The sequence below is a fragment of the Vicia villosa genome, unplaced genomic scaffold, assembly GCF_029867415.1.
Source record: "Vicia villosa cultivar HV-30 ecotype Madison, WI unplaced genomic scaffold, Vvil1.0 ctg.000045F_1_1_1, whole genome shotgun sequence".
Taxonomy (NCBI): domain Eukaryota; kingdom Viridiplantae; phylum Streptophyta; class Magnoliopsida; order Fabales; family Fabaceae; genus Vicia; species Vicia villosa.
The window spans coordinates 215,348-241,399 of record NW_026704977.1 but is presented as its reverse complement, the minus strand read 5'-3'; the positions used below and the strand labels follow the sequence as shown (position 1 = coordinate 241,399).

At 30.8% G+C, this 26,052-nt stretch overlaps 1 protein-coding gene and 1 long non-coding RNA gene across 5 annotated transcripts; both read left to right on the top strand.

The window, feature by feature from the left end:
• The first annotated feature begins 1,539 nt into the window (after positions 1 to 1,539).
• Positions 1,540 to 4,527, top strand: LOC131622882 (uncharacterized). Of its 2 annotated transcripts, none has more exons than XR_009290031.1 (7): positions 1,540 to 2,295; positions 2,412 to 2,518; positions 2,633 to 2,680; positions 2,776 to 2,938; positions 3,675 to 4,014; positions 4,117 to 4,181; positions 4,392 to 4,527. It is a non-coding gene; the product is annotated as an uncharacterized LOC131622882 (long non-coding RNA). The 2 variants fall into 2 exon arrangements; XR_009290030.1 differs by having other exon boundaries at positions 4,112 to 4,181.
• A 5,795-nt stretch (positions 4,528 to 10,322) lies between these two features.
• On the top strand, positions 10,323 to 11,465 carry LOC131622921 (uncharacterized). 3 transcript variants are annotated; one of them, XM_058893932.1, is made up of 4 exons: positions 10,323 to 10,410; positions 10,535 to 10,576; positions 10,676 to 10,781; positions 11,056 to 11,465. In XM_058893932.1, the coding sequence occupies exons 2-4, from the start codon at positions 10,544 to 10,546 to the stop codon at positions 11,181 to 11,183; spliced, it is 267 nt and encodes an 88-aa protein (XP_058749915.1). In that variant the 5' UTR covers positions 10,323 to 10,410; positions 10,535 to 10,543; the 3' UTR covers positions 11,184 to 11,465. The 3 variants fall into 3 exon arrangements, with proteins under 3 accessions (XP_058749915.1, XP_058749914.1, XP_058749913.1); XM_058893931.1 differs by lacking the exon at positions 10,323 to 10,410 and having other exon boundaries at positions 10,417 to 10,576; positions 11,056 to 11,217; positions 11,330 to 11,465; XM_058893930.1 differs by lacking the exon at positions 10,323 to 10,410 and having other exon boundaries at positions 10,418 to 10,576.
• The last annotated feature ends 14,587 nt before the right edge of the window (positions 11,466 to 26,052 follow it).

Below are 26,052 nucleotides of genomic sequence, written 5' to 3'. Positions count from 1 at the left end.
AGTTAAAAAGTTGTTATATGATATTATAAAATCAATTATAAGAAAATTAAAAATTTCAAGTTATTAAAAAAATATTGTTCATTTTTTTTCCGCAACTCAAAATATTGCCTCCGAAAAATTCTTAATATTTCATTTGAAACACAGTCACTTGTTAACTTAACACGTTATTTTATTTTCGATATACATTATTTTAAACAAATAAAATGTTAAATTTATAAAAAAAAATTTTTTTTAAAGATTTTGAGTGGAGATATACGCATCTCCTAAAGTTTGCAGAAATATAGTGAATAATTTTTTTTAAAGTCTTGTAAAAAAAATTAGTCCATATTCAAATTCAATTTTAAAATTTGAATATTATTTTCAATTAAAATTTAAATCTTTTTCATTATTATAGTAGTTTTTTATTTTTATACTAGTAAATCACCCGTGCTGTCGCACGGATATATTTATTTGATATTATATATATAATTTATTTAGATATTTATAATACTAAATGGTAAATATAATTGTATAAAGAATAATGATATTCATGCATTTGCATAGGTTAGAATAATTTTGTATGGTGGTTTTATACTCAAATGCATGTTGAAAGCAATATATATCAAAAAAATTGCGTGAATTTAACTAATTGTGTCCCGTTTCAAATTTATTTATTATGATATAAATTGTATTTAAATAAAAATGTAGATATTTTATTGATAGTGCCCCGTGAGAAAAATAAAAATTTTGACAGAATTTTGTGTCTCAAATAAAAATAATTGCTAAATAAAATATGTATTTTGTTGATAGTTTTAAGTGAGAAAATAGAAATATTGACATTTGAAAATATTTTTTTAATAATTATGAATAATTCTGACATTTGAAAATAATATTTTTAATAATTATGTTAATTCAATTTATTAATCTATTTATGTTTAAAAAAAAAAGAAAAGAGCAAATTGAGAGAGAGAAAATTAAGATGAAAGTGAAAATATTGGAGAGAGAAAAGGAAAATGATAATTTAAAAAGTGAAAGATTGGGGGACATGTGTTGCATTTTGGTTTGTTTGGATGTTGAATAAAATGGTTGGATTATGAAAAGACAATTTAGTCCTTTTTACTTTGTAAATTGTTGAAACAAAAGGGTAATTTGGGTAGAATGGTGGACTTCTTTTTTAATAGGTTGATAGTAGATAGTAGATTTACTATACAATGACTCTCAAATATATTGATTGCATAATATTTCAATTAATATATCAATAATTCATATTTTTGTCAAATATGCCTAAAGGTATTAATTTTTTATTTTATTATTTGAAATTGTTTTAAAAGTTAATTATTCATTTTTATATAGAACATAATTTGTATTTTTGATACAACAATAATTATAAAGAAGAAAATGCATGGTTCTGTAAATCTACAATATAAGAAAGTTAAATGTTCTGGAAAAGACCGAACTGTCCCTTTGCTTTGTTAGTGAACCACGTGGATGCCTTAACCATTTTTCTTTTCTTTTGCTTCTACTTTATGTGCCTAGGGTTGCTTCTATTTTGAAAAACATTCTCTCTCTTTCTCTACCTCTCTCTTCCTCTTCCTCTTCCTCTTTCTTTTGTCTCTCTTTCTCTGATATCGTTCTTCTGATGATTTCCGAGCAGATGAACATGATGTTGATGACGATGATGAACACGTTTGCTGATGATATCATGATGTTGATTTTGAACCGTTGATGGTTGTTGCTAAGGGTTACGGTCGAGAAATTGATGATGATGTTGGTGACGCTCAAAGTCACAGCAAATCGGTGAGATCTTTCTTTGTTTATCGTGTTTTAAGTTCTCTAATCTCTCTTCTTCTCTCAATATTTTCTGAAGGGTTTGTGTAAAAAATGAGGAAGATGATGATAAAATAGGGTTTCATGAATGTTTGTGTTGTATCCTATTTACTGAATATGAACTGAGTTCTTTTTCTTTCTTCTCATTGTTTTTGGAAAATTTATATACATGAGGATGATGATGATGGAATTTTAGGGTTTTGGTTATGTATTCTGCTGCTGTGAAAAAATGTGAATCAGATTCTCTTTACTGTGAACCAAAGTTTATTTGTGATTTATAGTAAAGATTAGGCCCATGATTTGAATCATTCCCCTTAAAAATTCTGATTCCTTTACATAAACCCTAATGATGAATTGTGAATCTTCTATTGTTGTTGTTTGGAACTTAATTGAATTTCATGTTTGTGTTTTTTTTTGCAGAGTGACTGTGGATAATTCTTCAAGTAGAACAACCACTTTGATAAAGCTTTGAAATTTAAACGTTATAAGGTCTTAATCTTTCGTTAATTTCTGAAGGGTCAATTTGGTTTACCGATTAATAAGTTTCACACTGTTCAATATTTTTTTCTATGTAATACTATGGGGTGTTTGTATGATTTGTTCAGGAATACGAAGCTGCAAAAAATACGAAACAAATTGTTTCGGTAGCTTCTGTTAGCTTTTTGAAGGTCTTCACTTCATTTGAAACATAAAGAGATGTGTTGCATTGCAGGTTATAAATAATTTTTTGAAGGTTTACTTTTCATCTTATGTTGGTTGTGAATTATACTAATATAATCAATGTCGAATTCCGTCTTCGACAATTAACTCAATGCCACCCTTTAAGGTAGCAGCACCTTCATTAGGGCTTCAAGCCCACTTCCTATGAAATCAGGTAAGTGTTTCATTCATTTTTACAATGCTGCAAAATTGAATATCAAGGTTTATGGTGTTTAATTATTTTTGACATTATGAATTATTTTTAAACAGATTTTAGATTTTTCAATCAACTTAAGATTGGTGAAAGAAAAGATTAAGATAGTACTACTGTAAGAGAACTCAGCAGAGAGTGGCCTGGAAGTGCATATGATATGTTGTCCAAAATCTGCAACCACTTTTGTGGTGAATTGTGTGAAATGTCTTTCCGATGCTGGTAACTTCATAAACGTTTACAAATTTTATCATATATACCTTATAGGCTTTGATACAATTGAATATTAAAAGCTTACAAGTTGATACACATGTTTTGGAAACTTATGCTGACATTTTGTCGATTTTTCCTACTCTTCACTTTCATGTTTTCCCTACTGGATTTTGAATTTTGCTACTAATCATTTTTAATTTAAATTTAAGTTACTCCTTTTGCTGGCTGTATAATTTATTAATATACGCATTAAGGTGAGTCAAAAATGTATTGTCATGGCAACTAATGTACGCATGACCCGTGAACTAAGTTAGCCTGAGCTGCTTTGTATATTGTCATGGTTTTTTTAACTGTTTGAGTCATGATGTGTCTATTTTTTAACATTGTTTTGTGAACATTCATTGAATTGCCTTGCATTTGGAGCTGAATATTTGGATTTGTTCCATTGTGTGTTTTTTAAGCTTTTAACCACATTACATGACTTTTCCAACTTGACACACTTACCCTGCATAATCTTTGAATTTCATTGATGTGTATTGAAACTTGGTGATTACATGAACAACATGTCTGACCAACACTTTTCTTTGCACCTTGATATTTTGGTTTCAATCTTAGCCCATAGTGTAGACTCATGAAGTTACTTGGATAAGTTTGATATTGGTGCTTGGCTTATTTTTTTAGGAGAGTTTTGTACGCATGATGATGAGGTATTGATCTGGTTGCAATTTGCATTTGTCCTATATAGGTTGGAGATGGTTGTATGCTGATGTGGGACTTCTTGCTTTTGGCATATGAAAATGACATGTGTGGCTGTTGCCTGTTTGTAGGTTGTGAACATTCTTAGTGGTGCATTGAAATTATGAAGGCAACCCAATTATGAATCTAGAATTGGATTTAATATCAACTTGAAATTTAAATTATAAATCTAGAACTAGCTCATGTCTATCAAACAGACTTGTGAAGTGAGGTTGTGAAAAGCAGTTTAGAAATCAACCAAGTTACTATCGCAATGCAGGATCAACTTTGCAGCAATAAGGACATTTGCATGACCTTATATACTGTTAAAATTTGTCAAACAAATCCGGGTAAGCTAGTGAGATTACGCTGGGGTGTTCTACTCTGCCACTGATATACTGTTAAACCATGTTCATGTTGTTTTGATCTAATTTTTTTCTTTTTTAGTTCAGGAGATTTAGAGGTAACTGTACAAATGTGGAAAGTCCATTAAGGAGAGATAGAGGTAGCTATGCAGGTATGTCAAGTAGTGCAATTTTGTTTTGAGCTGCGATACTTTTTTATTGACGAAGATGATCAATCGATGTTTTTTTCATTACTTTATATCATATTTCAATACTTTATATCGTCTAAGAAGCATCAAGATATCAAATACGGTGGCGTTTTCAACGTCTCCGGAGAATTAGCATCACAACCCATCAAACTAAGAGACGCATCTCTCATGCAGGCAACCGAGAATCAAACCTTAGGACAAACCCAGAAAGGAAATCCCGCCTCTGTCATGCAATCAACAGCCGCAGTAAACACAGCTGTCGATCTTCTCAACTACGACGACATCTCAGACATTTCCAGAAACCAAGGTGTGAGCATCTCCGAAACTGAAGTTCGTGGAAACCGTGTGATCACTAAGTCGGTTGGGTCACAAGTTGTATGACAGTTTGTTGAACCTGATGTGCCAATGAACGGTCTTGGTTTCTTGGATTGTGACTATATTCCTACTGGTACATCATGTACTTGAATTGTGGTTTAATCAATTATTTGTTCCTAAAAAAAGGCATTACCTGCCTATTCTAGATAAAATCTTGGAATTATTTGAATTGTGGTTTAATCAATTATTAGATAAAATGAAGTGATAAATAATAACTTCTAATATTATTGATAATAATAACTTGATAAGTTGATACTGACTTGATGTAAAAGACTAAATATTAATCCCTATTTGCAGAGGTACAAGACTTATCCTAAATAAATAGAGATAAATCATGACAATAACTATAAAATTTGAAAATTAATCTTAGAAGATACTCTAACATTAAAAACTGACCATGGAAGATATACCAACATGTTCTAAAATATTATTATGAGATGTTATCTCATATAAATTACTAACAATAATCATGCAAATAAAAAGCTATATAGTTTCATTTAGGTTAGGGGAGCAAGCCATTCCATTCTCTTCCGGCGATCAATTTATTCCAACTGAAAAATGAAATGGCACTAATCACAAAGGCATTGAGAATGAGATATGGAAAAGCATGAGATCTAGATCAATCAATTGTTGCTTTACTTGCATGATTTACAGGACCAAATTTCTCATTGAAAAAGCACATTCACAATAAAAATGATCTTGACTGTGTTAGATAAAGTTTAAGATATCTAACTTAGACTCTCATTTCATCAAATCCACTTTAAAATACAAATTCAACAATATCTCTTACATTTTAATGAAAACATATACATAAAGAATAAACTTGACATTTACTAAACTTATAAGTTTTTACAGCCGAACAAATCCAATAAGCTAATTGATTTTAGGTTAAATATGTTTTTAATTCTTATAAAATTACTAAAAATTACTTTTAGTCCCTATAAAAAAAAGTCTATTTTTGGTTTCTATAAAATTACTTTTGCACTCACTTTTGGTCCCTCTACAGGAACTAAAAGTGAGTACAAAAGTAATTTTATAGGGACGAAAAGTCGACTTTTTTTATAGAGACTAAAAACTAAAATTGAGATATTTATAGGAACCAAAAATTTATTTAACCGTTAATTTTACAAAACAATAGTAAATGGCACATATAAGATCACTTCGAGTTTACTTAAGTATTTTTTAAAAATATGTGGAGAACTATTTTGCTAAAACAATTTGATGAATAGTTGAATTATATATTATTGATGTAAAGTTTGGTAAAACAATTTTATGAAAAGTTAAAATATATATTTATATATTAAGAAAATATTGAAACCAATTTATTATTTCTTTTAAGAATAATAAATTGTTTTTGGGTGGCAATTTTCCTTTTTATTTTATTTTATTTTTTTTAAATTATTTTATTACGTTGAAAAGAAAAGTGTGCGTAACACACCAATACTCGTGTGAACACGCGTGTAATACACAAACACCCGTGCGCCCACACGGGTAACAATAAAATATAAAAAATTAAAATATATATTATTGATATAAAACTATTTAGATAATACAATTATGTTTATTTTTACATACTTTTTTCTTTTAAAATTAAGGGTTAATACCTATTTTGCCCCCTGTCATATAGGGCGCATTTGAAAAATCCCCCTGCAAAAAAAAAAGTTGCAAGAATTCCCCTAACAATTGAAGAATCTCTCGTTTTAAACCCTGTAAAAATTTTCTTTTGAAAATAAACCTTGCCACTTGAAAGACTTTATCATTTTGAACCCTGTAAATTATTATTTTTAGTAAAATCAACCTTTCCTGTCATATTCCAGAGGGTTTAAAATGACATAATCTACAAGATTATAAGGTTTAAAATGAGTGAATCTTCAAATGGCAAGGTTGGTTTTAAAAACAAAAATTTTACAAGGTTTAAAACGAGAGAATCTTCAAATGTTAGGGGAATTCTTGCAACTTTTTTTTTTGCAGGGGGTTTTTCAAATGCGCCCTATATGGCAGGGGGCAGAATAGGTATTAACCCTAAAATTAATTATTTATTTTGGTTTAATAATTTTGTTTTTTATTATCAAAAGCGTGTGTACCATACCAGTACTCTGCACGGGTAAATGTCAGTACTTTGTAAACGCACGGGTAACCAGTTTTGAGAAATACATTTTATTTTTATCTACTTTTCACAATTATTTATTTTCTAAATTGGTGTTTAAACTTTTTTATTAACAAAACTTTGATTTAATTAACTTATAAATTTATCTTTGACTACTTTTTTATTTTTTCTTTTTAATAATTTAACTGTTTTCCATTTTATTTGAATTTCAAAATCAAACTGGTGATAATTCCACGGTCTACACCAGTACATGTTCGAACACACGGGTAATACATCAATACCGTATTAATCAGGTTAAATTTCATGTGAACGCACGGGTACCAGACATTAGTCTTTTATTAATATCTTTTATTTTTCTCAATTCAAATGCGCAAAAACGACGGGTACCCGTGCGAACGCACGGGTACCAGACATTTTTCTAAACATTCAATTATTATTATTTTCACTGATACCGAACATTTTTCTATACATTCAATTATTATTTTTTCACGAGTACTAGATATTTTTCTAAACATTCAATTATTATTTTTTCACGGGTATCGAAATTTTTTCTATAAATTCAATTATTATTTCTTTCAGAGGTACCAGACATTTTTCTATACATTCAATTATTATTTTTTCACGGGTACCAGATATTTTTCTATACATTCAATTCTTATTTTTCACGGGTACCAGACTTTTTTGTATTAAAAAATATACATCTAAAACAAATGCGCGTCCCGTATCAGAACCCGTGCGAACGCACGGGTTTATTACTAGTTCCTCTTTAACATGTAATACAAATTTCTCTGTAACTAATGTATGAGCATGAAAGAGATTTTTTTTTTTAAGATAATAACATAAGATAGAGACTTTCATCCAGAAACAAAGAGATCAGTATTCTTGTATTTTTAAGAGACCAGTATTCTTGTGTGAAATATTTTGATATTTATCTTTCTCAAGTTTGTGTCCAATGGTGAAGGGTGTAATCATGAGTAGGAATATATCAACAATAACACAGAGAAAATTGGTGATTATCACAAAATTTGATATGATGTTTTGCCCCATGGGATTTTGCAATTTTTATTTAAATTATATTTCATATAATTTCAAATACTTAGATGTAATTATACTTCAAAATATATATTACAATCTTTTATTGGTGGGAGCAATAAAAAATAACCATGAGAAGTATATTTCTATTTTAAAGTGTTATTAGAAATATTATATATTGCTCAAGTAAATGCTTTTTTATTTGGTACAATGTCAAACACATTTCTACTTTGTGTTATTAGAAATATAAAAATATATTGCTTGAATATAAATAGTGTACTAATAAATAATATATTTTTCATAATATTTAATGTATTAATTTTATAATATCTAAATAGACCATAAAAAAAAAACTTTACAATAATGAAATAAATATATTATTTTGCTTTTTTTTTTACACCTTCAATTAACATTTACATTATACCACAAATATTATTTAACTATAGATATTTTTTTAAATTCTTTGTGTTTCACTTATTTAAAGTTAACATTAAAACTATTATTTTTTTTTAATTTTATGGTATGAATTCAACTCAAAATATTAAATTATTTTATAATTTCAACACGACTCTTATCTATATTAATGTATAATGGGATTGGAAAAATAAAGCTTCATTTTTTTTATCAGTATCTATCATAAAGATATTTTTCAACACACACAAAACTACAAAATATATATATATATATATATATATATATATATATATATATATATATATATATATATATATATATATATATACTATAATTTTTAAACTGTTTACAAGAATTGACTAATACATCTCTATAAAAAAACATTTTACAGGAGTGCTATTTGACTAATTATTATTTTTATAATAATTAAATAATTTGTGTGTTTTTTTATGCCATATTTATGATATATTGATTAAAATTTATAATTGAATGAGGATGTAATATGAATTTTTAAATTATATAATATATATTCTCGCATAACATGCATGACTCAGAATCATTTTTAATACATGAAAAATTAGAGTTTTATATTTTTACAAAATTAATTAGTGGTGTGGTGTATGTCTCAATTAGTCATATTTAACTCGTGAAAATAAAGGAGATTCCATTTTAGAAGATATATATAATATTTATAATTAGTTATTTAATTTAAACTTATTAATATATTATTTGTGTGTTTATTATTGTTTTTAATTAATATTTGCAATACTTAAATCTCTAAATTAAAATTCTAAAACTAAAATTAAGTTCAAAATTAAACTATCAATCAAAAATATTTTTTAGTTGTACGTTGCTATTAATCTAGTGGACAATCCATAATAAGTTTAACATTTAGAGGGGCGGGAAATGTTCGAGCCCAAAATTTCTTATAAAATATCCTGACGACTAAGCCAATAAAATATTCTCACCAACTAAATTAGAAATATTCAAATTTTACCTCTATCAAGAGGAAACAAACTTATAGAAAGACATCCCTATCCTATATTTAACAAAATCAGCCCTTAAATTAGTAGGGATGAAAGAAAAATAAATAGAATTAGTAATATTCAGCCCAATGTTAAAAGTGTCAGCAGCAATTATTCCTTCCCGGTAAATATGGAAAACTACAAAATTACAATTAACAATTATACTTATACAGATTAGCCATTTATTTCTAATGTACCTAGGCACTGAAAAAGGAGATTTAAAAGCTTTCACCACTGCTGTAGAGTCAGTTTCCAAGCAAATATTGCTCCAATACTTCTCATAATAACCAAATTCAATTGCCTTCATGGTACCCGAAAGTTCGGCCATGAGAGAATTAGTAACACCCAAAAAAGAAGCAAACGCACTCAAAAAATTACCATAATTATTTCTCATAATGCCTCCACAAGTGGACAAACCAAAAGGAGAAATAGAGGTACCATCACAATTGATCTTGATCCAGTTTTTAGGAGGGAGTTTTCATATCACCTCCAAAATATTAGGGGCTTTGGGAGGCCGAATAAGAACATGAAATTTCTTCAGTATTACAAAATCTTGCATATTCAAATAAGATTCAACTGTGGAAGAGTAACCAGCTAAAGAAATGGAGCTTTGGACAGAAGGGGAACATCCTAAAATTTCAGCCTATTTCGATTCAATCAAATAACATTAAGAATAAAGACAATGGCAACAATGGAGAAGAGATCGGACCAATCAAGAATAGGAGAAGAGTAATTTAAAATTTTACATAACTAAGACCAAAGAAGAGAAACAAACTTACAACCAAAAAAATGGGAGCGGTTTCCTTACAACCATAAAATTTTATAATAATAAATGCATCAAAACATATACTCTTGAATCTTGATCAAGGCAAGAAAATGTAACGAGATAGACAAACTTACCTACTACTATTATGCCACATAAGATATACAATAAGCCAATGGGTCCCACGTGTCACGTGAAGAAGGGTTCCATTGCCACGTAAGAAATAAACAATTACGTTTGGTGCTTCTCATATAGAATCTCTCCTAATCTCCTCTCCACCAATCCCCATTTCTCTCCCACGTGCTACATTGGGTCCCACTACATATGCCTCACAATATACTAATATTAATTCATCTGCCACTTTATCTTAAATCTTTTTTTATACAATCTCTCACTGTAACCACTTCTGTTTACCATTTCTTTCATTTATTATATAATCTTACAACAATCTATACCTTATGCCGAACCACCTTCCTTGTAAGTCCCACCATTTCATTTTCTTTTCTTCTTCTGGTTTTCTCTTTTTAGTTCATCTTTTCTTGTCCTTTCTCTCATTTTTTTCTCTATATATCTTCCTCTCTTTCTTTTTTTCTTCATATAGTCAAAGACCATGGAAGACTCTCCTGCTGCTTATATCCACTTGGTGAGTCTTTTTTTTTTTAATTTAATTTTAATTCTTTTTTCTTCAATATTAATCATGATCATAATTAATATTATATGTAATTTTTTAATATGTATATAGGTGCACCGTTTGATAGAAGAGTGTATGTTATTCAACATGAGCCAAGAAGAATGCATGGAAGCTCTTTCCAAGCATGCAAATATCAAACCAGTTATCACCTCCACCGGTAATTAAAAATTACAAACTCTTATATAATTAGTTTATAAAATTAAATTTTTATATATGTCATGATCACTTACCAAATTAACTAATCACCATATAATTAGTACTACACAATAAAAATATTAGGCGGTGTGGTATGTATATATGTTAGCATATACCAACTTCTAATGCTAAAAATGTCCATAATGTCATCAATGTTATGTTCTCTTGTCTTGTTTTACATATAATAATCTAGATAATTGAACATGTAAATTAATGATAAATTAATGTGCATGTAGTTTGGAAAGAGTTAGAGAAAGAGAATAAGGAGTTCTTTGAGGCATATTTGAAGAACAGAGTAGAGAGAGCTTCAGAGACAGAGACGAGGCAAAGGATACAAAACATGGTTTTGGATTCTTCTAAATAACAAGTTTAGATGATTTCATACGCAAATTAATAAGGTTAGTTTAGGCGTTTTCAATTAATTGAAGTTTGAAGAAGCTAGTTGTCTATGTATGATAATAACATAACATGATTAACATCACAATCATGTAATAGTAAAAACCGTGACAGGGACAAAAATGGCTTCATTTGATTTGTCTCAAGGTATACAAAGTTGAAGTCAGTACTCTACAGTGATGGTTATGTGTGACATGGCATACATGTGTTATTGTACTTGATAAAAATTTGAAACATGTGTGTTAGACTATGTGTACATGTAAATAAAATTAAGGTCTTTATCCACCTTCCTATACCCTGCGAATATCCCACCTTATCTCTGTTTCGGAAATGCAATTTCGAAGTTTTTTTTTCTAAATTTTTCCAGACTTCGGAAGTGCATCTCCGAAAACATCAAAATGGGGGAGTTTTCGGAGATGCACTTCCGAAAACACCTTTTTTTTTTTCCAGATTTTAGGGTGTTTCGGAAGTGCATTTCCGAATTATGCAGAAGTCTCTTTTTTTTATGCTTTTTCTAATACTCCCGTACGAAATATATACAAAACTTATAATATATACAAGACAAAAAAGCCGAACAAAACAAACGACATATCAACGTAAAATACTAATATAATAAATAAAACTCAAATAATATATACAGATGGAGTCATAGTGTGCGAAATATATAATCTGAATACGAAAATAATAAACCCGAACCCCTACTGGGTATGCCTAACCCTCTCTCCCTGGGACCTCCTCTGCCCCTGTATGCCGCCGCACGGTCCGCATCACCGACGATCCTCTCCACCACGGCGACTACCTCTGGACCGCCAGATCAATGATACATCGATCCAACGCCTCTCACCCAAGCATCTCTATCCGCTGGCAGATCGGCAGGAGATCAATGGCATGGTCATCCTCAGCCTGCTGGTTCTCCAGGATCTCCTCGTATGCTGGCCTAGGAGCGCCGGGAGCGTCGAATGTCATCAGAGGATATGACACCCGATAGAAACATGTGAGATACCCCTCCATACTGTGCCAGTCCTGGGTGACCTTCATGCGACGATACTCAAATATGCCAGTGAGTTGCCCTCGGGTCACTGTGTCGGGAGCAGCCTCAAAAGGTGACCTGGGTATCATCTGCACAAATCCAAACTGCCGCATGCACCGCTCAGGGAGATACCGCACCATGGTGTTGGTCCCGCATGCCAACCAGCCAGAATATAACGAGATGCTGTCAAAGGCGACAACATCAGTGTAGTCGCTGAATGACCTCCAACTGATGTCATCGTGCATCGTGCGGTCGAGGTACCCACGATATGGTCCCACTGCATTGTTCCCCCTCTGGAGAACGTATCGGGTGGCCCTGGGCATGGCGTTCTCGTACTCAGGATCAACGCGGAAGCCGTGGATGCGGGGGAAGTAGGAGATGATCCCACTCTGAAACACAAACACGATAATGTATTAAAAATAAATACGAAACATAAATAAATGTGAAACAATTAAAATGAAACGTACCGTCAGTAGTGTGCAGGATCTGGTCAACTGCCTGGTCCTCTAGTTGGAGGCCTCATTCAGCTTCTGTAGTGTGCAAAAATTTTGAAGAGAGGAAGTTTGAAGATGATTTAGGGTAAAATGAATGGGGGAGGGGGCTGTTTTGCTTAATCTGCAAAACACACAGTATTTCGAAAATGCATTTCCGAAATGCTGTTTTCGGAAATGCATTTCCGAAATAAGACAAAATTTTGAAAGAAAAAAAAAGGCGTTTCCGGAGATGCATATCCGAAAACAGCATTTTTTTGCATTTCGGAAATGCATTTCCGAAGTAAGGAGTATTTTGGATTTTTCACCAGAGGTGACCAAGAAGACATGGGGGTGGATAAAGTAATTTTCAAAATTAATTGTTAAATTTTCTATCACGAGCACAACTTTAGCAACTTGTTTTATTTCATTTTATGTAACAAAATTGTTTAGCTTATCAATAACAAATAATTAAGGGTTAAATGCAATTCACCCCCCTGCCATTAGGGCGACATTCGGTTTTGCCCCCCTGAAGTTTTTTTTTTTGTAAACCGCCCTATAAATAAGGATTCTGTTTTCAGAACCCCCTATCTCCCCTTATAAAATAAGGATTCTGTTTTCAGAACCCCCTATCTCCCCTTATAAAATAAGGATTCTGTTTTCAGAACCCCCTATCTCTTGTTTGGCTAACTGGACGTGGGGGATTTCTTTGTTTGGCTGACTGGGCGAGGGATAGGTGGCATCCATGTGGAGTTTGTTAAAATTACAAATTGTAGTTTTTCCAAAATTTTGTCAAAGAGAAGAATCAAACCCACAACCTCTTTGTTACACTTATTGCCTGTTTCCACTAGGCTGATTAGTCATTTATGTTTTGTAACGAAACTGAAGTATATAAGTATATACATATGTGTTATGTGTTATAATTAACGTTTTTTGTCTAATAATTAACGTTTTATGTCTAATAATTAACGTTTTATAATTAACGATTTATGTCTAATAATTAACGTTTTATACTATAAGTTTTATATATACTATAAGTTTTATATTAACTAATTAATAATATATACTGTAAGTTTTATATTAACTAATAAATAATATATACTGTAAGTTTTATATTAACTAATAAATAATATATACGGTAAGTTTTATATTAACTAATAAATAATACATTTAAAAAAGTTAATTAAATAATTAAATAAAAAACGTTAATATTTAAAAAATTTGAGATGTTAAAATAATATTTCAAATAATATTGCTCAATTTTTTATAGGAATTGCTCAATTTTTTTAGAAATTTATAAATTTGAGATGTTAATATATTATATAAAAAAATAAAACGTTAATATTTGTTATATATAAAAATACGTTAATTCAGTTATATATAAAAATTAATCGTGCTATACATCATTTTTATGTACATTTTTATAAATCATTCTAATATATATTATATAAAACATACAAAATTATAAATTAATTTGTATATTGTATAAACAAACAAATTTATAAATATGTACAGTTTTTTTTAAAAATTATTCAGTTTATATGTACAGTTTTAACATAAATAATATATACTGTAAGTAATATTAATAATATTTTTAATATTATATACTGTAAATAATTATTACTGTAAATTAATAATTAAAAACGATAAATAAAAACGTTAAATAAAAAATTGTACTAACTTTTAAAGAATTATCAATTTATAAAAATTAAAAACTTTAAAAGTTCAATTAGAAAAAAATACAAATTTATAAAAAAATATATAAATTAACGTTAATATAAAAAAATTTAACATATATATAAAACAAAAAAAATGTTAACAGTGTTAAAAGATTAAAAAATTTAACATATATATAAAAAAAAATAGTAATTAATATGTACAGTTTTTATTCAGTTAAAAGATTAATAAGAAAACTAAATAAAAAACATTTGGTTTCAACATAAACGTGTAGCTTAGTTGTGGGGAGATGTTGGTTTGTAACAATCAAGTACCAGGTCCAAAACCTGGGTTAGACTAATGTTTGAATGGTTTTTGCTTATTAAACATAGTATACAAGTCCAGTCAGCCAAACAAGGAATTCAAATGCCCAGTCAGCCAAATCCCCCACGTCTAGTCAGCCAAACAAGGGATAGGGGGTTCTGAAAACAGAAGCTGTGTTTTATAAGGGGCGGTTTACAAAAAAAAAACTTCAGGGGGGCAAAATCGAAACTCGCCCTAGTGGCAGGGGGGTGAATTGCATTTAACCCAATAATTAAATATTCTTCGCGATCAAGAATCATATGAGATCGACATTTTACAGTATAAACTTTCTATTCTATTCATTAATCTAGCTTCGGGTAGTGGCGGCTATTTGGAAGAAGGTTTTCAAGTGGATAGGTTCCATTGCGGTTTATTTTTGGAGGAGTTTGAGGGTTTCTCTTTTGTATTCAAGAAGGTGAGGAATCTAGCCAAAAGGGATATAGTAGCGGTCATTTGGTTAGTAATGGTGTGGTGTGTTTGGATGCGGCGTAATGCGATCATTTTCAAGAACGAGTCCTTTAGTTTTACGGATTGTATGTCGGAGATCATTTTCAATTCTTGGAAGTGGTTATGTTCTAGTCATAAACTTGTGAGTAATTGTAACTTTTATGTTTGAAATACTCTACCCTTCACTTTTTTTCAGTAGTAGAGATTTTCCGTTTTGTTTTCGAGAAAAATATCCCTTATACTTCCTTCTTAATTTCATTGCCTATTAAAGAAAAAAAACTAATCTAGCTTCGGCGAAATTGGTAACCGTTGCAAACAATTTAGAGACCCTCTTATCATCTTAAAAACTGGTCCCAACATTAATTTAGCTAAGTTTTATTGTATGTTCCACCGTTATTGATTTTTCATTATGTGTTTTTAGTAGAAAATTTTATCAGACATTGTAATAAAAGGTTTCAAAATGTAATCACCAAGCAAATTTGTTTTGAGACACTATGATAAAGGCTTCAAAATTTTATTAGACTTAACATAGTAACATGAAAAAAAGGCAGACTAATAAGAAAAATTATTAAACCTTATAAATATTGTGTTAGGCTGTTTAATGGTAATTTTTTTGTGTTGAAGCAGTAATTTGACAGAGTATTTATTAATTATATTCGACAGAGAATAACATGTAGCTTTTAAAATTTGCAGTTGTTGAAGGAACTAGCTTCGACATAATTAAATTTAGCATTTATTTTGTGTTTTAGCTGAGTTAGTTAATTAGTTAGTTAAAGTTTGCTTGGTGAATAGGAAAAATCAACTATAAATAGGAAGGTACTCTATCATTGTAAAGTGTGAAGAAAATTTAAATAAAATTTTAGTTTGAAGACAGAGAGAAACTATGCAGAATCTTCTTCTTCTTTCCCTTTTCTCTCAAACCCTAATTTATATTTTCTTCATCAATTCATCTTTTCTTTCTTTTTAAATTTCTATGTAGCGGGAATCATCTTACAATCGAGGTGTGGTTGATTCACTCCAGTGAATAGTGAAGAATAAGAGGCGTAATCAATCAGAAGGATTGATTCTTATTCATGAAGATTAATTCGAATTATCTTTAAGATTGCAGTTTAATTCCAACATACACCAGATTAACTCAATAGCGTAAGTTGGAATTACTTAAGATTCATTTAGGGTCCGTTTGGTTGGAAGTAGATGGAGGGGAGGGGAGGGGATCAGGGGATATTTATTAATATATGTGTTTGGTTCATTTTTTATGAGGGGAGGGGAGGGGAGGGGAGCAAATTCCCTCATAGACTCACTTTTTGCTCCCCTCCAAATTGGGGGGATTTGGAGGGGAGGGAAGATTCATTAATCAAAATTTTATTATTTTTCCTATTTGATCCTCAATTATTAATTTTTTATTCCAAGATTGTCCTTATTGAATTATTAAAGACTAGATTTTTCAGTGTTATTTCACGTTTCATTTTTCTTCTATTGTACGGTTGCTATTTGTGTGTTGTTGCTCTCAGGTGAATTTTTCCTTTTTATTTTGTCGAATTTCCCTTTTTGATATTATGTTGGGTTTTTTTATAATAATAATATCCTTATATCAGTTCTTATTTATAATATATGATAGTAATAAGATTTTTTTATTATACTATTAATAATAATAATAATAATAACAATATGCAAATATATTAAGTTTATGTTATAAATAAAGATTTTAAATTTAATATTGTTTGTCCAAGTTTTTTTAACATTCTAACATTATTTTATTTATTTTTAATTATAGAAATTGTTTTATTGGGTTAGATGAATCATCAAGATCAGATAGTGGCTTGATTTGAGTTGAAGATCTATAGTTCAACTAATGTGTGTTGTTGTTTACTGTTATAGTATGATTTATGAACGAACAAGTTTTTATTTGGGGAAATTTACTCAATACTATTGTGATTTATAATTATTTTTACGAAGTACAAATAACAATATCTATAAGGATAAAAAGGTAATTTGATTTTAAAATCCCTCCCCTCCCCTTGTGAACCAAACATACATGTTATTAAAAACCCCTCCCCTCCACTCCCTTCCCCTTCTTTGAACCAAACATATATTTATTTAAATTCCCTCCCCTCTATTAAATTCCCTCCCCTCCTCTCCGTTGAACCAAACAGACCCTTAGAGTTAAATGGGGGATTTGGGGACAAGTGGGTCAAATGGATGGATGCTTGTGTATTTACTAGCTCTATGTCATTTTTGGTGAATGGCGGTGTCCTAAAGGATTTCTCTGTGAAAAAGGGGCTTAGACAGGGAAACCCCTTATCTCTTTTTTTTTGTTCTAGATATGGAGGGTTTAACTAGAATGGTGAAAAGAGCGACGGAGATCGGAGACTACTCAGGGTTCTTTGTCAATGACGATGTAAAAATTGATATCATCCAGTTCACTGACGACACCGTCATTCTAGGGAATGGATATCAATAATCTTTGGAGTTTGAAAGCCATCTTTAGAGGTTTCGAGTTATTGTCGGGGCTGGGAGTCAACTTCCAAAAGAGTAACATCTACGAGGTTAATTTGAGCGAGTGGAGTATGTTATATGCCTCATCTTTTATGTCGTGCAGTATTGATCGATTCCCCTTCAAATTTCTTGGCATAATGATTGGTGATAGCCCTAGGAAGGTTTCAATGTGGAAAGACTTGGCGAAGAACTTGCATAACAAACTGTCTATTTCGAAAAGCAAGCACCTTTCAATAGGAAGTAGAGTGGTGATGATAAATGCGGTGTTGAACGCTTTATTAGTCAACTCGTTGTCATTCTTCAAGGCTCCAGTATAGATTTTGAAAGAGATAAAAAGAATCCAAAGCAACTTTCTATGGAGAAGTAACGCGAACAAGCGCATCATTCATTGGGTCAATTAGGATACCGTTTGTAGTCCGGTGAATAGTGGAGGGCTCGGTATTAAAAGCATTGATTTTTTCAACAAATCCCTTCTGTTGAAATGGAAATGGAGGATCTTATATGATAAAGAAATTGTTTGGAATGGCTTGCTTCGACATAGATACGGTAACCCAGAGGTTAAGTTATTCACTAGCTCTAAGGAAGCGACTAACAATAAAGATTCAATATGGTGGATATATCTCCTTCTGGTGGACAGTCTGAATGTGGGCAATATTAATTCCTTTTCGATTAACATTTTTTGCAGGATCTTCGTTGGAAGAAATACATCCTTTTGGTATAGCCGTTGGTTGGGAGGTCAAACATAAAGGAAGCTTTTCCAAAAATCTTTTCTCTTGCTAGACATCCTCTCGAAAGTGTGGCGGATAACGGTTCGCGCATTGGGCATATTTGGAGTTGGGATGTTCTTAAAGAAGGGGGTGTTATTGGATGATGAGACTCAGCCAATCGTGGAGGAATTTTTTGAATTTGTTAACTCTGGTTTTTCTTTGCAAGATGGTTTTGATGAGTTTACTTGGGAGAACATCGCCGACGCTTAATTATCGGTGAAGTCTTGTTACGATCTTATTTTTAAGGCCGGTTTTCTTCTCTTATGGTCCAACGAAATCAGATCGACACTGGCTTTCTTATAGGAGATCAAGGCTCCTTCAAAAATTCTCATCTTTGGTTGGCATTTGATCATCGACATGCTGCCCACTCGAGACCAACTAGCTAAGAGAGGCATCGTTCAATCGAATTTAGGTAAGTGTTGTGTTTTTTGTTTCACGAAGAAGAATCTGTTCCCACTTATTTGAATCTTGCTCCGTCTCTTCTCACATTTGGAAAGTCGTTGCTAGATGGATTGAAGATAAGGTTCCTCTGAATTAAAACCATCTCCGTAATTTTCTTCTGCATTTTCATACTGTGAAGAATGCAACTTTTCGAACTGCTATTTGTTTGATTTGGTTAGAAAGGGATTGGAATCTTTGGCTATTCAAAAGTGCGTTTTGTTTCAAGGAAGAATGTTTAGTTTTGTGGAATGTTTAAACTCTATCAAGTTTACGTCTTGGAGGTGGTTACACTTATGTAATAATAAACTTAATCGTACTTTTCTTGAATGATTTTCCTCTCCCCTTGACTTTCTATAGGGAGTGATCTTTTGTATTCGGGTTTTAAGTATCCCCAATACCCGTTCTATTGAAATTTTGTTGCCCATTAAAAAAAAGATTAACTCAAGTCAAAGTGTTTTAAAAACTTTTTAATATATTAGTTTTTACAAAGAATAATTAAATTACATAGAATATTCAATTCAAAATTTCTTATGTTACATTGTTTTGGTTGCAATATACAATTACACATTTTTGACAAAACTGATTTTTCGTCATCACTTTGAATAAATCTAAAATTTGTTGCATACACATTGCTTTCAAGTTCAATGCTTTTGTACTCATTCAATTTTTTATATAACATAAAAAATGTTACATACATAACATAAAATTCCAGTAAAAAGATAAGCTATTATGTAAGAACACCAACTTTGGAACAATTTTTTTATGTACTTGCAATCCATCTTAGAGATCTGTTTCCAACCTTGGAACAAATGTTTTCATTGTTTTTATGGCAAGCGAATTCATTATCAATGTTTGAATTTTACAAGATAGTGCCCAAAATATATAGTGGTGGGGTTCGTATCCTTATTGGATGTAGAAAGTTTCTTGTGGATTGATGTGTTGCCAATATCTTGGATGTTGTTACTTTATCAACATAGAGCATACATTGTTTGTTAGTTAACTAAGTAACTCTACCCCCTTGGTTCACTTATAAAATGGAGTGAAAAGCTTATTTCTTTTTTATTTAGAAAATAAAATAGGGACTCTCCCCTCGGTTTAATTAGACTCAGCAAAGCATGACCTGGAAATTCTTCTCTCGATTCTGCAGAGGGTACCTCTCATTTAAGGTGTGCTGGATAAATTCATGTGGTGGTACGACTCCAATGGTTTTTTCTATAAAATCAGCTTTTGCTAGATTGAGTTCTCGAGTTATCGTTGACTTTCAGCCAGGTATTCATTTGACGGCAGTCTTAAAATGCATTTGGAAAACAAACATTCCTAGTAACATCCAAGTGTTTGCTTGGATGCTTATTCTCTATATGCTTTAAACAATAAACGAACTTGCAAAATGTGGAATTATCTCAAGAGTGCATAATCTCGTATGTTTATTATGCTTTTGTCTAGAAGAAACACATAATCACCTATTCCTTGATTGGTCAGTTGTTAAAGAAGTGTGGTATTCTATATTTGATTGAGTTGGGTTGTGATCGTACAACTCCAACTCTAATGATATTGTCGATCATGTGTTGTCATTTGATGCAGACTTGTACAACTCCAACTCTAATGATATTGTCGATCATGTGTTGTCATTTGATGCAGACTTGCGAGAGACAATGAAGAAAAATTGTAAAATTCTTATTTGATTAGTAGTTGTTTGAGCCATTTGGTTGATAAGAATTGATTTTCTTTTTAATGGAGGAATCAAAAGAGGCTATGGAATTGTATTGGTTGCGAAAGTATTAACTTGGGATTGGTTGGGATTGGTTTGGAGATAGATTTAAAGGTCATCTTTCTTATACTAAAATTGATTGAATGTTTAATACTATAAGTTGGTTGAGTTGACTATAGTTTTTTTTTTTATGGTAATTGATTTGAGTTTCCATGTACTCAATTTAATGCTATCAGTTGCTTATAAAAAAGAATATATAGATATTTGATCCGCGAGAGTCTATTGCATTATCTAATTTACATATTAAAGTAGTTATAATTTTTTGGTACATTGATAAACTAGTTATATGTGTTTATCTAATCATGCTAACATGTGCCCTAAGGACACATGTTAAGGATACTATAATTAGAAAAAGTTAAATGTAATTAAATGCAATAAAGTCATATTTAAAATTTCGATACATTAAATGCATGCGTTCCAAGAAAATATTTCTATAAATATCTCTATATCTTGTGCCCTTGGAGATCATGTTAGCTTTTCTGTATAAAAAAAATAAATAGTTGTGTATAAACAAATATATTAAAATTATAACTAACATTATAAACAAATATACTAAAATTAATTAGGCTTTCATATACTAAAATTCTAAAAATATTAGTATAAACATATATTCTAAAAATAATAATAATATAATATATTTAATTTATTAAAATTAATTAGACTTTCATATACTAAAATAAATTAGAGTTCCAATACTATTACTAGTTAGGACAACCATTAGACTAAGAAAGAAAAAATATAAAAAATTATATTCTTTTCTTTTATTACATGAAAAAATTATATTATAAATATTCATATTCATTAATGAATTAAAATACACTTTAAAAAATAAATCAATTTCAATGAATCTTAGCAATTACTGGTTTAGGTCCACTTGGAAAAATTAGAAGAAATAATAATAATAATAATAATAATAATAATAATAATAATAATAATAATAATAATAATAACTATTATTATTATTATTATTAATTATTTTAGAACACAAACTCTCAATTAAAAGAAATTATTTTAGAGTGTGTTTATTTCTAAGATTAAAATTACATTTTCACGAATGTGACACTGAAAATGGAAGAATCTCTCGTTTGTTTAAAGTTTTTTAGATTATTCTTCAATATTTTCTATTTTATGGATTATTTTGTATTCGTGATTTTTCAATCTTATTCTTGTAAGAACAAAATTTGGTTTTGCATATGGTCTTATTTTTTATGATAACATTACATTGATATTTTAGAGAATAATTTAGCACTCTAACGGATTGTGTCTAATGTGTAGTTTTTTCTAACATGTTCTGACTCTAAAGATAAGGCGTGTGACGTCATCAAGTTAAGGACTCAACACATTGTGACTCTGGAAGAAATCAATTGTGTTTACAAAGACTCAGTCAAGTTCAATAATGCTTTCTAATCGCGACTCTTTTGGAAGAAGCTTTTGAAGACAAGGTTTTGTGTGAACAAGTTGTGAAGACTTCTTTAGCTCAATGATTCTAATATACAAGTACGAAGATTCTGAATATAAGGTTCTAGAAGAACAAATTCTGAAGATTCGAAAGATAAAGATTCTGACGACCAAGTTCTGAAGACTTTGAAGATAAGGTTCTGGATGAACAAGTTATGTAGACTCTGATGACTTAGGTTCTGAAGATTCAAGTTTTGGTCCTTTTAAGCATACTTTATCTACAACTATCAGAAGCCTCTGATGATTAGAAGATAAGAAAAAAATTGGGATGCGTAGGAAATATTACGAGGTATATATGTTTCCACTATTCGGGTAAGGTGGCACGAGTACTGTATTATGGTATTATGTTCTCAACAACTCCCTCACTGACGGTTGACAACAAAATATCTGGAATTAAGTATTCTTATTCTACCCTTCAACGATATTCTCTTTTGCTATAAAAGGAAGACTCTTAAGATTGTAGTAGATATCGATCAATCACCAACAACCTTCAATACAAAACTACGTTGAAATGTTGCGCAAATATTTGATACATTCTTTGTATAGTTTTGTAATTTCCAGTGAACTTTTGTTCATTAACTTGCTGCAAGTGAGCTTTGGTTCATATAATTGCTAAACACTTTTGTGTTTTCTGTTTGTATTTCAAACTTGTGTAATCTTCTTTCAAGAAGCAACTATCTAAACATAACCATTGTATTTTAACTTTTAAGTTGATGGTTCCTTGAGAGACTAGGATATTGTCATAATTTCTCGAGAAGACATTGAAGGGTAGTCTTTGTGTTTTGCAACATTAACGAGTAGTCTTTGTTGTGGTTTTGTAATCAATTTGGTGATAGTGGATTAAGTCCTTATTGAGAAGGAAAAATCACCTTGGCGGGTGGATTGGACTAACTTTGTTAAGAGTGATCCATGATAAAAATAAATGTGTCATTTATCTTTTATTTTGTGTTCTTTGTTTTTATCTTGGGAAGAACTTATTTTAAATCTCCAAACCCAATTCAAACCCCTTTTCTTGTGTTTCTCGCACCTTTAATTGGTATCAGAGCTTCAGTTCTAATATTGATTGTTTAATCAAACATTTAATCGTATCAAATAAATATCCAAAACTTTCCGTGAAATACAATGGCCATGCCACTACCACTGCCACTAGTTATAATTGAAAGAGATTACTATAACGACAAACCTCTAATCTTTGATGGAAAAATATTTGTTACTGGAAGGATAGGATTGAAAGTTTCTTTCTTGATCACGATGTTGATCTATGGAATACGGTAGTAGATGGCTATAAACATCCTATGGATATTAGTTGTAACAAGATCAAAAGAAGAAGTATGTACGATCAACAACAAAATAGTATAAGAATCATCACAAATCTAGAACCATGATGTCGAATGTGATTTCTTATACTGAGTATGAAAAGATAGCAAATAGAGACTCTACTAAGTCTATATTAGATTTTTTGAGAATGACTCGTAAGGACGATATTCAAGTTAAAGAGACCAAGTCTATGAAGCCTTTAAGATGGAAGATGATTAGACTATTGAGAATATGTTATCAAGTTTTCAAACTCTTGTTGCAGGACTAAAGATTCTGAACAAAGGGTATTCTACTTCAGATCATGTATGAAGATTATCAGAAGCTTGCCAACAAGATGGAGGCCTATGGTAACTACACTCAAACTTAACAAGGATATGAACAAATCTTCTTTAGAGGAATTGATTAGGTCTCTATGAAGTCATGAAATAGAGTTGGAACAAGATGAACCTCAAAAGAGAGATAAATTAGTTGCTCTAAAGTGTGCCACAAAGTTTGAAAAGATTAAAGCTCTTCAAGATGAAGAGGAGGAAGAATCAGAAGGAGATTCTGATTAAGAAGATGAGTTGCTAATGCTATCTGTAATACGGTGAACTGACTTTATAGAAATGTTGCGGTAAGCAAGAGTCGCCACTGACTTTTATTTTATCCAAATTAATTAGAAAGGCTAAAAGAACAGGAAAAACCTTTTAAATAAAAACAGGGTTCAGGGGGTAATTATGCAAAGGGAAGGTGTAAGGCACCATTTGCATCCATGGTTTTCCATGGGCTCTTAATTGCTTTGCTCTTTTGAAGGAAAAAAGTGTAGAAAAGAAATAAGACTTTAGCTTGTAAATAAGCGTAGCTTTTTGAAGGTTTATGAGAAAGAATATGAAAAGATTTTTAGAGCAAGGCAAAGCAATTAGGGGCAATTACCTTGTAGTTTAAAAAACGTTCTTTTAGCCTTTCAGGGTGAAAGGGTTTATCCATGCCATAAGAGGGCAGGAAGCCTTTCATTTGGAGGTTGAAGGGTCATCGAGAGTTCGTTAGCCATAAGACTGTCCCATGCCATAGAGAGGCAGGTAGTCGGAGGGAAGAACCAGAATAGCCTTTCGTAGGCAGCCAGAGGATACCTCAGCCTTTTCGTAGGCAACTTTCGAGGGTCGAGGTCATATTGGTGTACCGAAGGCAGCATCATTAGGGTCGTATGACCTTTGCATAATCGAGGCAACATGGCTGAGGTACCCTCGTATTCGAGGGACAATGGCTATTCTGCAAAACACAAGGCAATAGGCAACAGGCATCACAGAGGTTACCTCAAAAGTGTGCGTGTGTGCACCAATCACGTGATTTGATTCAAATATTTATCTTATAATTAGTTATTCTAGGTTTATTACAAGCTTGCACTCCCTAGAATTACTAACCACAACAATTAATATTAACAATTAAAATAATAATGGGGAAAGGGAAAATGAAACCAGCGGGGGAAAGGGAAATTGAAACCAGCGGGATAAACAGAGCAATAAGTTTGAAACAAGTAATAATTGAGATCAGGGTTTAGGGTTACCGACTATTCGTAGCTTTGACAATTGGCAAACCCTGAAAAGGTGGGGAAAATAGGAAACAGGATATATATGAGTGCATTATCAGTTCAACCATAAATATGGTTAACCTTAATCAATAAAAGTAAAAATACAAGATAAAAGGGAAAAGAGAACTTAGCTTCGATTGATGAAGGTTTGTAGTCGGAGGCAAAATCCTGTTGCTAACCCTGAAAAAGTTTGACAAAGGCAAAGACAAAAGCAGGAAAAAAGGTGAGTGTAGGAAGAGTCCATTGACTTTTGAGGATGAATAACAATTTTTATAAGGCAAACAAATATTTAAATAATAACATAAAATAAAATAAAGGTCGGGACTTAGCTTGTTGAAGGGGGTGGCGCGTAATCGGAAAGCATCTGAAAATAACCCTGAAAAGGACACAGAAAAAGCAATATTTTAGCGTAGGTGTGATCTTTGTAAACCCTAATTAGGGTATGAATTGAATAACATAACATAAACGATTTAATTAATTATTGATCTTGCGACCTAATTAATTAAATCGGGAAGCGAAAATGAAATCGGGCACACAGGTATTTTTATGAATTTTTTAGAATAAAAATAAGATATAGGTGAATTATTGAAAATTTATGAATAAATAAATGTAACATTAAGAAAATAATATAATTTTAAATAAAATAAATAGAGAAAAATCGAATAATAATATATATGTATATTAAAATAAATAAGAAAAGATAAATATTAATATATAAACAGAGAATAAATAAAATAAAATTATTATTATTATTATTATTAAAAAGGTTTTGGAAAATAATATATAATAGTTATTTATATAATAAAGGAAAAAAACAATTAAAAACAAATATTTATGTATATTAATATATAAATAAAATATATTTATGTAATTAAATATAAAAAAATTTGGAAAACTTAGCTATTAATCCTGTGTGGCAGGCGTGTGATAGTCCATGGTGGACTAGCATGCTCTGGCCCTTTCGATCTAGAGACATACCCATCAACCAATGGAGCGCCGAGGGTGTATTATAGGTATGCTATTACAAACCCAGGTCGAACCCAGGACTTATGGCTCA

What these genes read in the sequence shown, in the direction of transcription:
- LOC131622921 (XM_058893932.1), top strand. Translation starts at nt 10,544, where the DNA reads ATGGAAGACTCTCCTGCTGCTTATATCCACTTG. An exon ending in CTGCTGCTTATATCCACTTG is followed by an intron (nt 10,577 to 10,675) that starts GTGAGTCTTTTT and finishes ATATGTATATAG; the next exon opens with GTGCACCGTTTGATAGAAGA. An exon ending in ACCAGTTATCACCTCCACCG is followed by an intron (nt 10,782 to 11,055) that starts GTAATTAAAAAT and finishes ATGTGCATGTAG; the next exon opens with TTTGGAAAGAGTTAGAGAAA.